Source organism: Cygnus olor, chromosome 12 (assembly GCF_009769625.2).
Source record: "Cygnus olor isolate bCygOlo1 chromosome 12, bCygOlo1.pri.v2, whole genome shotgun sequence".
NCBI classification, from domain to species: domain Eukaryota; kingdom Metazoa; phylum Chordata; class Aves; order Anseriformes; family Anatidae; genus Cygnus; species Cygnus olor.
In genome coordinates, this window is record NC_049180.1 from 12,146,979 (window position 1) to 12,159,171 (window position 12,193).

Sequence of the window (12,193 nt, forward strand, 5' to 3'; positions counted from 1 at the left end):
CCGGGGCTGCGGCTGGCACCTGGGGGCGGACAGGCACCCACAGCGCCCCTGAGGAGCTGCCTAAAATGGGGGGTGGGGGGGGTGTCTGCTTAACGGGAACATGTGCAGTGCTGCCATACGGGGCACGGGCTGCCCGTGCCGCGGGGACGCTGCGGGCAACATGTGGCGTGGAGACACCCCCACAACCAGCACAGCGGGGCGGCGGGGCCGGACACCCCTCACAGCCCTCCAGGGGCCCGCCCTGCCTCGCCCTCATGCCCGGGCCTCTCCGCCCCCCCCACCCCTCGCCTCCCGGAGGCCGCCGGCAGGGGGCGCTGCAGGAGGCTGCCCCCCGCCACGGGCGTGCGCGGCGCGCGGCGCTGACGTCGGGAGGCGGGGCCGGGCCGGGGCCGAGCGGCCCGAGGTGAGTGCGGGGCCCGGCACCGAGACCCCGCGGGGCGCGGGGGGGGGGTGGGTCACGAGAGCACCGCTCCGTGCCCGGCCCCCGGGGCTCCGCCGGCGGCGGAGGAGGTGGGCGCCGGGAGGGGAGCCCCGCTTCCCTGACACGTCCGTCCCCAGCCCCCGGGGGGTCCCTGGTCGCTGCCTGCCCTCCGCCGGTGCCAGCCGTGGGTTCCTCTCGGTGCTTTTCCTCACCGCGGGGACGCTTCGCCCAAGGGCTCCTGTAGGGATCGCTCCGTTATAGTCTTGTTGAGGTGCTCTCGTTCCACGGCTCCGCTAACTTAAAGCGCCCCAAGGTGCGGTAGTGCTGGGGAAAAACTCTGTGTAAGGCATGATTCAGGAGTAGCATAAATATTTCATACGTTAATCGTCACGGTACTCTAATCTGAGGGGGCACCCAGCTACAGGACAGCCATCGGTGAATCCAAGTCTTAGTTAAGTGTTCTGTGAAGTTAATTGCGCTGTGGTGCAAGTGTGCTCGTGTCTGACTTTGGTACAGCCAGTAGGTCTTCCACGAGAAGCTACCGTCTTGGTGTCTGATCTTAAAAATGAGTCCTAACTAAATCCGTATTTTCTTTCCAGGCTGAATGTAGAGCCTGAACTTCTTCCTGATGTCCCTCTAAAACACCTCTTTCCCCCCACGTAATGCTCCTGATGGAAGACCATCTAGGGTCCCTGTTCTGCTGTTCGTGCTGAATGGTTGCGTGGAGAGGTGGTAGATGAGTGAAGATACGCTTGGTGGTGGTAAGGTGGGCCATTACATCTCAAGGCAAAGAGCTTTCCTGTAGTCTTCTGCAAGTGCTGAGGCACCATGTCGATGGGCTCCGAGCCAAAGAGGAGAAACTTAAAACTGTTCAGCTAATTGCCAGAATGCACGCAGGCAGTTTCTCCACCTCCAGATTGTTTTAATCAGGACCTAAAGTAAAGACTTGCTGAAGCACAGCTGATTTGGCTCTGTTGGAATACAGTGTGGCGAGCAAGACCTCTGTTTGCTCCAATCTGGAACAGCTGGTAGCAATTCCACTTCCTTATTGCAGCTAGACGCAGCTCTGTAGGGAAGAACAGAAGTGCAGCTTGGTCTCTGAACATGCGAAAAAAGCAAAACTGAGTCAGGATGCTTCTTAATGTCAGAGCCCAACTTGATTTCTTAGGGCTTGGAGAATGAAGCTAAAAGCTTGCTCTGGTTAAACAAGATCTGTTTTTTTTTTTCCTTTTTTTCCAAGGGGTGCAGTAAATTAATTGGTAAATTGCATCTTAAAAGCAGCCTGCCTCTGTCTCCATATTCCTTGCCTTCTGCACAGTTTCATTGATCCCTAAGAGCTAAGTAGTGAGAGATTAAAAGCACCAGTACGAGTTACAATATAAAGAAAATGTTAGGAGGGTTCGTTGAATGAACAAGCTGCTGAGATAGTTTGTGGAGTTTCTAATTAGAACTTTCAGAACTAAAAGATTTGGAACGTTGGGTGTCTTACAAAGTTTATCAGATTGAACAAAGCTAAAGAAAACACTTAGCTCTTTCCTTGAGCTTTGTTCAGCAGCCGGGGTTGGATGAGGTGACCTGCAGAGGTCCCTTCCAATCTCAGCTGTTCTGTGATTCAGTGCTCAGCTGGGAGGCAGCTTTAGACAAACTGTGCTTAATGAAAAGGGGAGCTATAGAATATCCATGGACATCTGTTCTGACCAGGACTGTTTTTTTTATAGGCACTATCTTGTGATGAAAGTGGCAAAGCATTGTGCGTGCTCTGTAGTGAAGTACGGTGAAAATCCCCAACTTTTAGTTTGTGGTAGCATGGCTCTGTTGAGACATGAACCGCTGGCATTTTTTCTCATTTGAAACTTGACTGCCTTGATTCCCGTTCATCTGTTCTTTTTTCTTGTCCTTTTTGTAAGGTTCAGATGTGGGAGTTGCTGCAGATGTGGTTGCTGCTGATGCTGCCCTGGGAAAATGCCTTGACAGGGAATTAACACCCTTCAGTGATGGGCTGTGGGACAAGCAAGGTTCTTCCCGAGCCCCCCAAAGATGTGCAGCTAGATCTGGTTAAAAAAGTAGAACCTTACACAGGCCACAATGACATATACAAGCATTTCATCAAAGATGACTGTGGGACTGTCATCAAAGCTGGCTCTCCCTCGCCTCCGCGTCACGCTAACCCATATCCCGGTAACCACCTGCCTACCCACGTGGACCAGCCTGAACCCCGCAAGAACAAAGTGGCTAAGTACCGTGCCAAATTTGACCCCAGAGTGACGGCCAAGTACGACATTAAAGCCCTGATTGGAAGAGGAAGCTTTAGCCGCGTTGTACGGGTGGAACACAAGGCTACCAAGCAGCCCTATGCGATCAAGATGATAGAGACCAAATACCGGGAGGGGAGGGAAGTGTGCGAGTCGGAGCTTAGTGTACTACGGCGGGTTCGGCACACCAACATAATCCAGCTTATAGAGGTGTTTGAGACCCAGGACCGTGTATACATGGTGATGGAACTGGCAACTGGAGGAGAACTGTTTGATCGAATCATTGCGAAAGGCTCCTTCACGGAGAGAGATGCTACGCGTGTGCTGCAGATGGTATTAGATGGTGTGAGGTACCTGCATACGCTGGGTATCACGCACCGGGACTTAAAGCCCGAGAATCTGCTCTACTACCATCCTGGGACGGATTCAAAAATCATGATTACGGACTTTGGACTGGCAAGTGCTCGGAAGAAGGGCGATGACTGCCTGATGAAAACCACCTGTGGGACCCCAGAGTACATTGCTCCTGAGATCCTGGTCAGGAAGCCGTACACTAACTCTGTGGATATGTGGGCACTGGGTGTGATCTCGTACATCCTCCTGAGCGGCACCATGCCCTTTGAAGATGACAACCGTACCCGCTTATACCGGCAGATCCTGAAAGGAAAATACAGTTACTCGGGCGAGGTGAGTGTGGCAGGGTTTAAGGTGAGGGGAAGTCGAACAAGAAGCTCTCTGTATGTGGGTCTGTGTGCTTTCCAGAAGCTGGCTGGCTTGTGCAGGGCGGTAATGTTAGCAGCTTGAAAAATTTGTGATTCTGGCCTTTAAAATCCCTTTATGCTTTCTCTCTGTTTTCCAAAAGTGCTCCCATTGCAGCACAGTGAGCTTCTTGGGGGGAAAAAAAAAAGTGTTTCTAAAGAAAGATCAGTTCCTGTAGAACAGAACTGAAGGGACTGACAGAACTGGAATACTTGTGGATTTCTAGTTGGGGTGCTATTGAAACTCATGCCAGGCTGAGTTTTTGAAATGTGACATGTACGTACCTAGTTGGATTTCAGATACAGCTCCAAGTGTAGTCTGAAAAATACTGCTGAAAGATAAGGCTACGACGGACAAAGGAGCACATGCTCTTTAGGTCTTGAGGCACGAGCCTTTTTTTAAATTGATCCGCACTGCTTCCTGAGCTTAGTGAGTGACAAAGTTGAGACTAGAAGGATGGTTTTCATCATAACTATGGAACAAGAAAACCTAAGAGACAGTTTTTGGGCAGAAGATTGGTGCCTCTGCTCTGCCAGAGTCCCATCACCCTGCAGAACAGAACTAGCTGCACACGGCTACCATGACTTTTCTCATGTGAAGGGGCCAGTTCTCTCTGATGCACGTTGACTAGCAGAACTCATTCAGGTGCACGCATCCCCCTGTAGGTTCTCATTCAAGCAGCAGGTAGGTACTGACTGCTCAGTCTGAATGTTTATCTCTAGACCGCAGACTTTAGAGCTTTCAGGAGTACTTAAACAAACTCGGATTTGGTCCTTTTTCATTCACTCCATTGTTCTTGTTTGGGCCACTTGTTTTTCTACTCTACTTCCAGCTCTTTCCTTTTGAAGGAGTGATGTGGTAGTTTTTTTGCATGTGAAAGTTTGTCGTCTTTTCCCCAAGTGAGTTTTATGAGACCCAAATGTCTGATCCTCAGAGTTCAAAGGATTTGTTAGCTGGAGGTGGCATCTTGATGAAGGTGGCATCCTGCTGAACTGTTGCAAACTAAAAACTGTTGCAGATGGATTGAGGGTGTCTTTATTTTGGCAGAATAACCTTTCAAACTTGCTACCTTTATTCCAACTTTTCTAAGTCAGTTTCTAACTTTCTAAACTAAAGCTTCTTTCTGTCTGACCACGGTGTGGGAGTGCTTGGAGTCGTTTTCCCTCTGTGAGTTCTTATTTCTTTGTAGTGCCTCAGGTTCCTTGCATGTTCCTTGTGTTGCTTGCGTGATTCTGTGTCGGCCCCGTGTCTCAAGGTGCTAGAAGGTCAGTGAGACTGATTCTGAATTTGCTTCTTCCCTCGTGGGACCTTTTTTAATCTGATTTTTGCTGTAGCCTAGAGAAGGGTAACTTCTGATCTTTGAGACAGGGAGATTATTCATGTTGTTCAGTATGTTGAGCACCAAGGCTTTGTGTTGTGGCATAGAAAGGTCTCTGGTTGTTCACATTTTCCCGTAGGGTTTCTGATACTCTATTTGTTTGGGCTTCTCTGAGCACCTGGCTGATGAGGTAGAGAGCAGTGTGCGGTCTCTCTGAGAGATTTCCCGAGTGTTACGAGCTGATGTGGGGCTGGTATGGTGTACAGGTAACTTGGTGCATTCCATCTCATGTCTCCAGCCCTCAGTGCATGTGCTTGTGGACGTGGAATTTTGTGACTCGGGTCGTTTTTCACTTGCTCTTTTTTACTTTTCTGCAGAACTTTTGGCTAAGTTTAGCGTGATAGTAGTAAGGAGAAGTCCGAGAGAGGTCACCTCACAGATAAGGACATAGGCAAAGCAGAGACGTTTAATGCCGCCTTTGCCTCTGTCTTCAACACTGATGATGAGCTTCGGGACTCCAGGTGCCCTGAGCTGGAGGACTGTGATGGTGGGAATGATAAACTCCCAACCGACCCTGAATGTGTGTGGGATTTGCTGCTCCACCTGGATCCATACAAGTCCATGGGTCCAGATGGGGTTCATCCCAGGGTGCTCAGAGAGCTGGCTGACATCATTGTGGGACCTCTCAATTATTTTTCAATGCTCTTGGGAATCTGGAGAGGTCCCTGTTGACTGGAAGCTGGCAAATGTTGTACCAATTTTCAAGAAGGGAAGAAAGAAGAACCTGGTAACAACAGGCCTGTCAGTCTCACATCAGTGTCTGGTAAAATTAGGGAGAAGATTATCCTGGGAGTTATTGAAGTGCACCTGGGGGACAATGCAGTCATAGGTCACAGCCAACGTGGGTTCACGGGGCGTAGGTCCCATTTGACTAACTTGATTTCCTTTTATGATAAAATCACCCATCTATTTGATCAAGGGAAGCCAGCTGATGTGATCTTTTTGGACTTCAGCAAAGCTTTTGACACGGTTTCCCATAGGATCCTACTGGACAAAATGTCCAGCATACAGCTAAACAAAAACATCATCCGATGGGTGAGCAATTGGCTGACAGGCAGGGCTCAAAGGGTTGTGGTAAATGGGGCCACATCTGGCTGGCGGGTGGTCACCAGTGGGGTCTCCCAAGGCTCCATTTTAGGGCCAGTCCTCTTCAATGTTTTTATAAATGATTTGGATGTAGGACTAGAAGGTGTTTTGAGCAAATTTGCCGATGGCACTAAACTTGGAGGAGTTGTGGTCTCTGTTGAGGGTGGAAAGTCCTTGCAGAGAGATCTGGACAGATTGGAGAGCTGGGCGATCACCAACCACATGAAGTTTAACAAGAGCAAGTGCCGGGTCCTGCACCTGGGACAGGGCAACCCTGGCTATACGTACAGACTGGGAGACGAGACACTGGAGAGCAGCCCCACAGAGAGGGATCTGGGGGTTGTGGTTGACAGCAAGCTGAACATGAGCCAGCAGTGTGCCCTGGCAGCCAGGAGGGCCAACCGTACCCTGGGGTGCATCAAGCACGGCATCGCTAGTCGGTCGAGGGAAGGGATTGTCCCGCTCTGCTCTGCGCTGGTGCGGCCTCACCTCGAGTACTGTGTGCAGTTCTGGGCACCGCAGTACAAAAAGGACGTGAAACTGTTGGAGAGTGTCCAGAGGAGGGCTACGAAGATGGTGAAGGGCCTAGAGGGGAAGACGTATGAGGAGCGGCTGAGGTCACTGGGCCTGTTCAGCCTGGACAAGAGGAGGCTGAGGGGGGACCTCATCGCAGCCTACAGCTTCCTGACGAGGGGGAGTGGAGGGGCAGGCGCCAATCTGTTCTCTTTAGTGACCAGCGATAGGACCCAAGGGAATGGAGTCAAGCTGCAACAGGGAAGGTTCAGGCTGGACATCAGGAAGAGGTTCTTCACCGAGAGGGTGTTTGTGCAGTGGAACAGGCTCCCCAGGGGTGCAGTCACGGCACCAAGCCTGTCGGAGTTTTAGAAGCGTTCAGACTGTGCTCTCAGTCATATGGTCTGAATTGTTGGGTAGACGTGAGTGGTGCCAGGAATTGATGATCCTTGTGGGTCCCTTCCAACTCGGGATATTCTATGATTCTTTCTTGTGAAACATGGTAACTGGAGTCACATAAGCAAGGGACGGGATAGTGTTGACCTGCAATAAATTGTGCTCGTGATACCAGTTGTTGAGGTTAAAAACAGAACTGAGGCATGATGCAAGACCAAGTAAGTTTGTTCACAACAAACATCCGCCAATTTATCATTTGGTCTCTCAAAGTGGTCCCATGGGGAAGAAAGGCAATCTGAATAGTCCATAAATGATGGTGAGCTCTGAAGGTGCTGCTTGGTCTTCAGAAGAAATGATTTTGGTTAAATGCTTCTAAACATTATCTTGTTTCTAGTATTCAAAAGCCAACTGATACTGGGTTTAGTGTTACTAGTGCACATGTCCCTGCTGTGCCATCTCCATTGTGTACCTGCGTGTGAATGTTCGTGTGTGTGGTTCCTGCTGGGAAAAATGCAGAACTGAAAAACCTACAAGGAAGGGGGAAGCATGAGTAAATTAAGGTGTTCCATTTGAAGAATGAACGAACAGACTAGGGCTCTTCATCCAAAAAAGTGCTTGAGGGGGTGTGTGTGTGTGTCCCCTGGGGTAACTTCATTTGATGTCCTCTAGTCCTTGTGCCAGAACTGAATCCTTTTGAGAGTTTTTGACTTCCTTGTGTTTAGGGCCACTGGATTCTTGTAGGTTGCAGAAGCGAGGGTAGCATAGTGGACAAGCACTAACTAGGCTGTATGTGTCTTGAAAGTGCCAGTGCGCAAGCCTGAAGCATTTTACTTCTTATCCCACCATAAATGACATAGTTTACAAGGCTGTTGTGGAGGCTGTGATGTGGATGGTTGTTTTGGGAAGCTTTTAGATGTTTTACTGCTTTGGAGTAAGGCATGTGTCAGCCAATAGCCTGTATCTTTTGCCCAGATGCTTTCTGCCCTCCCAGCGCCAGGGAAAATGGATGCTTTAATTTACTGCTGTAATTAAGCCTGTGCCCCTGAATTGCAGACACATTTGACTGTAGCTGCATGTTGGCAGGAGAAGCAGTAACAGGCTGCCCAGTTTGTGTGTAAATTCTAGGTGGAAACAAAGTGAGCCAGAGATGTAGAGGTGTCTGGCGTGTTTCCTGCACCTTGCCAGCTTTCTTAGTCATTTTCTGGGCTTTTAAATGCTTCCAAATGTCTGATGTGCACAGAAAATTGGTCTTTTTTGTGTCCCACTGGAAGAAGTGGGAAGATGTCAGAAATGGGCCCATTGATATATTTGTCAGATTAATGGAAACAGCAGGAGCCGTAAGTTCTGGTTTATTTGGAACAAGATTGGGCAGAACGCTTGACTGTGTTGCAGAAGCATCTTGGAAAGATTCAGAAGCAGAGGTTTCACGGAAACGACTGTTTTTTCCTTTCTGTAATACAAACTTTGAAGATGTGAAATGGGAGAGGAAGCTTTAAAAGAAGCTGCAAAGCAGTGTGCCTGGAGCTGACAGCCTGAGCTGTGTGGCTTGGACAAGTTTCAGTAGCGAAGGACTTAGGAGAGGGAGCTGAATTCCCAAGTGTGCTGCTGCGCTGTCACGTTGCAGTGGTGGCAGGAGTTTGAGAGTCGGCCCCAAGTCCCACTTCTTAAAGATCTGGCCTTAAAACCTGGACAGGAAAAAGCTGTATTGAGAGAGGAATAAAAGCCACCACGCATGCTGACCGGAGAAGTAGCTCCATTTTCTCAAAAAACAAGTGAGCTCGTGTCCAGCTAACGTAATTTCTTTGACTGGGACCTACTTAGCACTGCTCTCCTGTTCCTGGAGCGTGAGCTGTGTTTCAAGAGGCTATTAGCAGATCAATAGGAGAGGTCTCCCATAATAGCTTATTCAGGTACTGCTGACATCACTGCCCTGATTATCTCCTGTGTCTCCTTCTGTACTTCCTGAACTGCTTGGAGTAATGGGCAGGGTGAGGATGAAGAAAAGCTAGCTTTGTAACTTGGCATGCTTTTCTGGGCATCTCTGAGCAAGAGTTACATGCCTTGAAGTAGTCTGCTGCAAAACCATTTTCTTTCACTTGCTTTATTACAGCTCACTAAAAAAATCGGCAATATTTTAATTGAAGTTGTGAGGATAAAAGCAATTTCTGGGGATCTTTCTGTAGTTTAAAGTTGTCTGAGAAATAAAGTTGGGATTCCATTCACAGTTTCCTTTTGAATTGGAGACGGTGAAAATGAACATCAGACCATCATTATCCTGCTAAGACAGGCTTGTTCTGATTCTATTTCAAAGCTTTTCCTTCTATTGAATACCGATATTTTTATGTTGCTTAACACACCTGGGAAATTTGCTGGAAGAAGTGGAATATAATGTGTTACGGATGAATTGGGAAACCAAGCTAGAGTCTGATTGTCCTGGTTTTGGTATATGATCTTGGCAGGTCACTTCTCCTCGTCTGTTTTTCTATTCATAAAACAGGATCAACTTTTTGCAGTTGTTCACTGCGGGTGAGGCTGGTGGGTGCTGGTGCAGGAACATCTCTTAATGGGGAGCTCATTGGAGTGTGTGTTTTAAATTGAAGCAATTGTAGAAAATGGAACAAACCAAGAAAAGCAGTTAACAGGTTGTATGAGTTGGACAGCGCTGACCCAGAGGTTCCAGAGACTTGAAGATGAAGTAGCAGCGGTATGTAACCTCCTGTTCAAAATCACTGGTGCAATAAAACCTTCAGTAAGAAGGGTGATGCTTGTTTTAAACAGGGCTCCAGCAGTTGTCTAAAGAATTAAGGTCTAGTAAATTTGAGACCACCCCTAGGAAAAAGAGTTTGAGAGCAAGAAGCTGGATGTTGGTAGTGGATGCACTGATAAATGTGACAGAAGGAGAGACATGTTTGATAAACTTTGTGGCTTTTTTGAAGGAAGTTGGGCCTTGCAAGTCTGTTTGTCCTCTGCAAGGTACTCAGCAGCCTTGCGGAGAAATGATCTGATTTGGTGTAGCTTTCCTCAACTTTCCAGTGGAGGTTAATAAAGATCCTCACCAAAGACTCTTACAGGAGCTCCGCAGCTGCAATGCAATAATGGCCTTTGCGTGGATCAACGACTCCCTGAAGAGGAGAAGCACAAACTTGAAACACGTGGTCAGCGTGTCATGGTGAAGGAAAACACTGGAGTCGGAGGGATCTGTGTCCTTCTGTCCAAAAGCGATCGGGACCAAGTTTGCTAATGAAGCAGCACATTTGCTGGTGGAACAGAGTTCATTTGGGCAGTAAAGATGGGGGCTGTGCACCTCCTGGATGCAGGTGCTGCAGACCTTAGTAGTTGGCCTGAGTTCAAAGAGCACCTGGATGAATTCATGGAAGACAAATCAACGGAGAGATGCGCATTAAAAAAAAATGCAAGTATAAAGAGGTCACTAAGACACAAGTTTCTGAGGCTTGAGGGCCGGAGGGGGGTGGTGTTCAGTTGCAACACAGCGCTTGTTTTCTTCAGCTAGCTGCAGATGCAGAGGGAGGGCTGACGTTGGAGACACCAGACTGCACTAGTTGATGTGTAATCCGTCCTCTTACATTCTTAACTTTTGGATTTAGTAGAGCTGCTGGTCTTTCCTTCTCTCAGCCTGGAGCTTCGTCCTCTCCCAAGAGCTGCTGAGCTCGGAGGTGTTTTGTGTGGTGTGCTTGCTGGTGTGCCGTGGCACTCAGTCGTCCCGTCTGACTTTACTGGAGTAGGTACCATGTGTTTTGTGGGGTCTTGGCTTGTGGTTTGCAGGCAGTGCTGCTTCTACCAAGCTTCAGGATCAGATCAGACCTGAGGCTCGCCAACTCCCATGGGCTAATTTAACTTGTTGTATGATACTCCGTTGGTAAGGCTAGAAATGTAAAAAGTAAGGAGGGTAAACATCTCCTGTTAAATAGAAATGTTCTTGAACTCTCTAATTATGACCCAGTGCTGTAGTTCCTCTTACGTGGGTGAAAAAGTAGGCAGCGTATACAGGCTTCTTGGTGATGAAAAGTGTTTTGCAGATGACAGTGTTAGTTTAACTTCCCTTTCTCCTGCAGAGCCGTTTTTTTTTTCCTTTGGAGAAATGAGTCTGTATTGACATTATGCATCTATAAAGGAAAATGTGGTGTGAATTGTGTTCTGCTTGTGACTCTTGCCCCTCTCTGTTTGGTGACTCATTCAGATTTGAAGTACGACCACAAAACCCGTCTCCTCATTCTGCCTGCCTGGCTTGCTCCCTGCTGCCCTCGGTGTGATTTCTTCTTTCTTTGACAGCTTCCCTCGCTGCATGTTTTTGCTGTTTAGGTTTTTGCTTATTTTCCTTGTGCCCTTAGCAGGCTGGGTCAGCTCTAAGATGCAGTCTTCCAAAACTGTCCCTGCTGCTTCCAGTGCTGGGTGTGAAAGGGCTCTAGGAATTTTGGGGACAGCTGCCGAAGCCCCGTGTTTAAGCAGTTCTTTGTGATCCCATGTGTGTGTGGTGCCTTTCCTCACTGATTTCATGTGCAATAAAAGCCCTTCTGCAGCTTTAGAGCTGTGAGTGTGGTTTGGGGATGTCTCTCCGGGGACTGAGCAGGCAGAACCAGGCAGACCTGGTTCCCTGCCCCGTTCCTGTTTGTGCTCAGTGGTCTCAGCTGTGCCAGCACAGCCGTCTGCAGCTGCACAGGCAGACTGGTACCTGAGTTTGCTTGGAAATAAGGGGTTTACTTCTCTGTCAGATACCGTGTGTTGGCATAAGTGGTGGTGGTAGCAGCTGTTTGTGCTGGAGGAAGGGTTGGGGGGAGTGATGCCAGGGAGGAGGAGAGATGCTGCTCTTGCTGAAAGGAGTAGTTTCTAGTGTGAGGAAATGTGCATGTGGTGTTCTGCTGCTTAGCTTTCCTTTTCCTGTCCTCGTGGAACTACTCCACCTATGTGCACCAGGGCCACCTTTAAACCTGCGGGTGGGTGACTTGACTGATACTGAATTCAGGTCATAAAAAAGATGCACTTCTGTTGTATGTGGCTAAAGCCTAGAAACAGGCAACTTGGGTGCTGAGGTCCTGGTTCTGAACTGGTTTGAAATCTGGGAAGTTTGTTCTTTTATTTGTGAGAGGGTAACGGCCAAGTCTGGGGCGATGCATTCTACCCTGGCTCTAGAAAGCCTCTCCTGAACATTTTTAGTTTGATCGTTTCAAAGGAGACTGGTTTCTACCTGGCTGGAGCCTCTGGAGTTCTGTTTCTCTTTGGGGTTGTTTTCCTAGAAAGGCGAACACTTTGGAGAGTTGCTTTTACTTTCTGCAGTCAAGGATGAGCAGTTTTTGTTGATCATCTTTGTGCGTCAGCAGTTACATCATGCTGCTGGTATTTTAGGTAAAAAAGACCACAGAACTGAGGATA

At 48.5% G+C, this 12,193-nt stretch overlaps 1 protein-coding gene across 8 annotated transcripts in view; it reads left to right on the forward strand.

Annotated features, from left to right (window-relative positions):
- Positions 1–313: 313 nt before the first annotated feature.
- PSKH1 (protein serine kinase H1) overlaps positions 314–12,193 on the forward strand; it is a 38,942-nt gene continuing 27,062 nt past the window's right edge. Inside the window, exons 1-3 of one of the 8 annotated variants that reach the window (XM_040571383.1) lie at positions 314–403; positions 1,021–1,182; positions 2,329–3,360. In XM_040571383.1, the coding sequence (XP_040427317.1) occupies positions 2,416–3,360 (945 nt within the window). In that variant the 5' untranslated portion in view covers positions 314–403; positions 1,021–1,182; positions 2,329–2,415. Of the gene's footprint in view, positions 404–502; positions 687–1,020; positions 3,361–12,193 lie in introns of those variants that run through there. The other 7 variants (XM_040571390.1, XM_040571384.1, XM_040571388.1 and 4 more) reach the window with 7 other exon arrangements.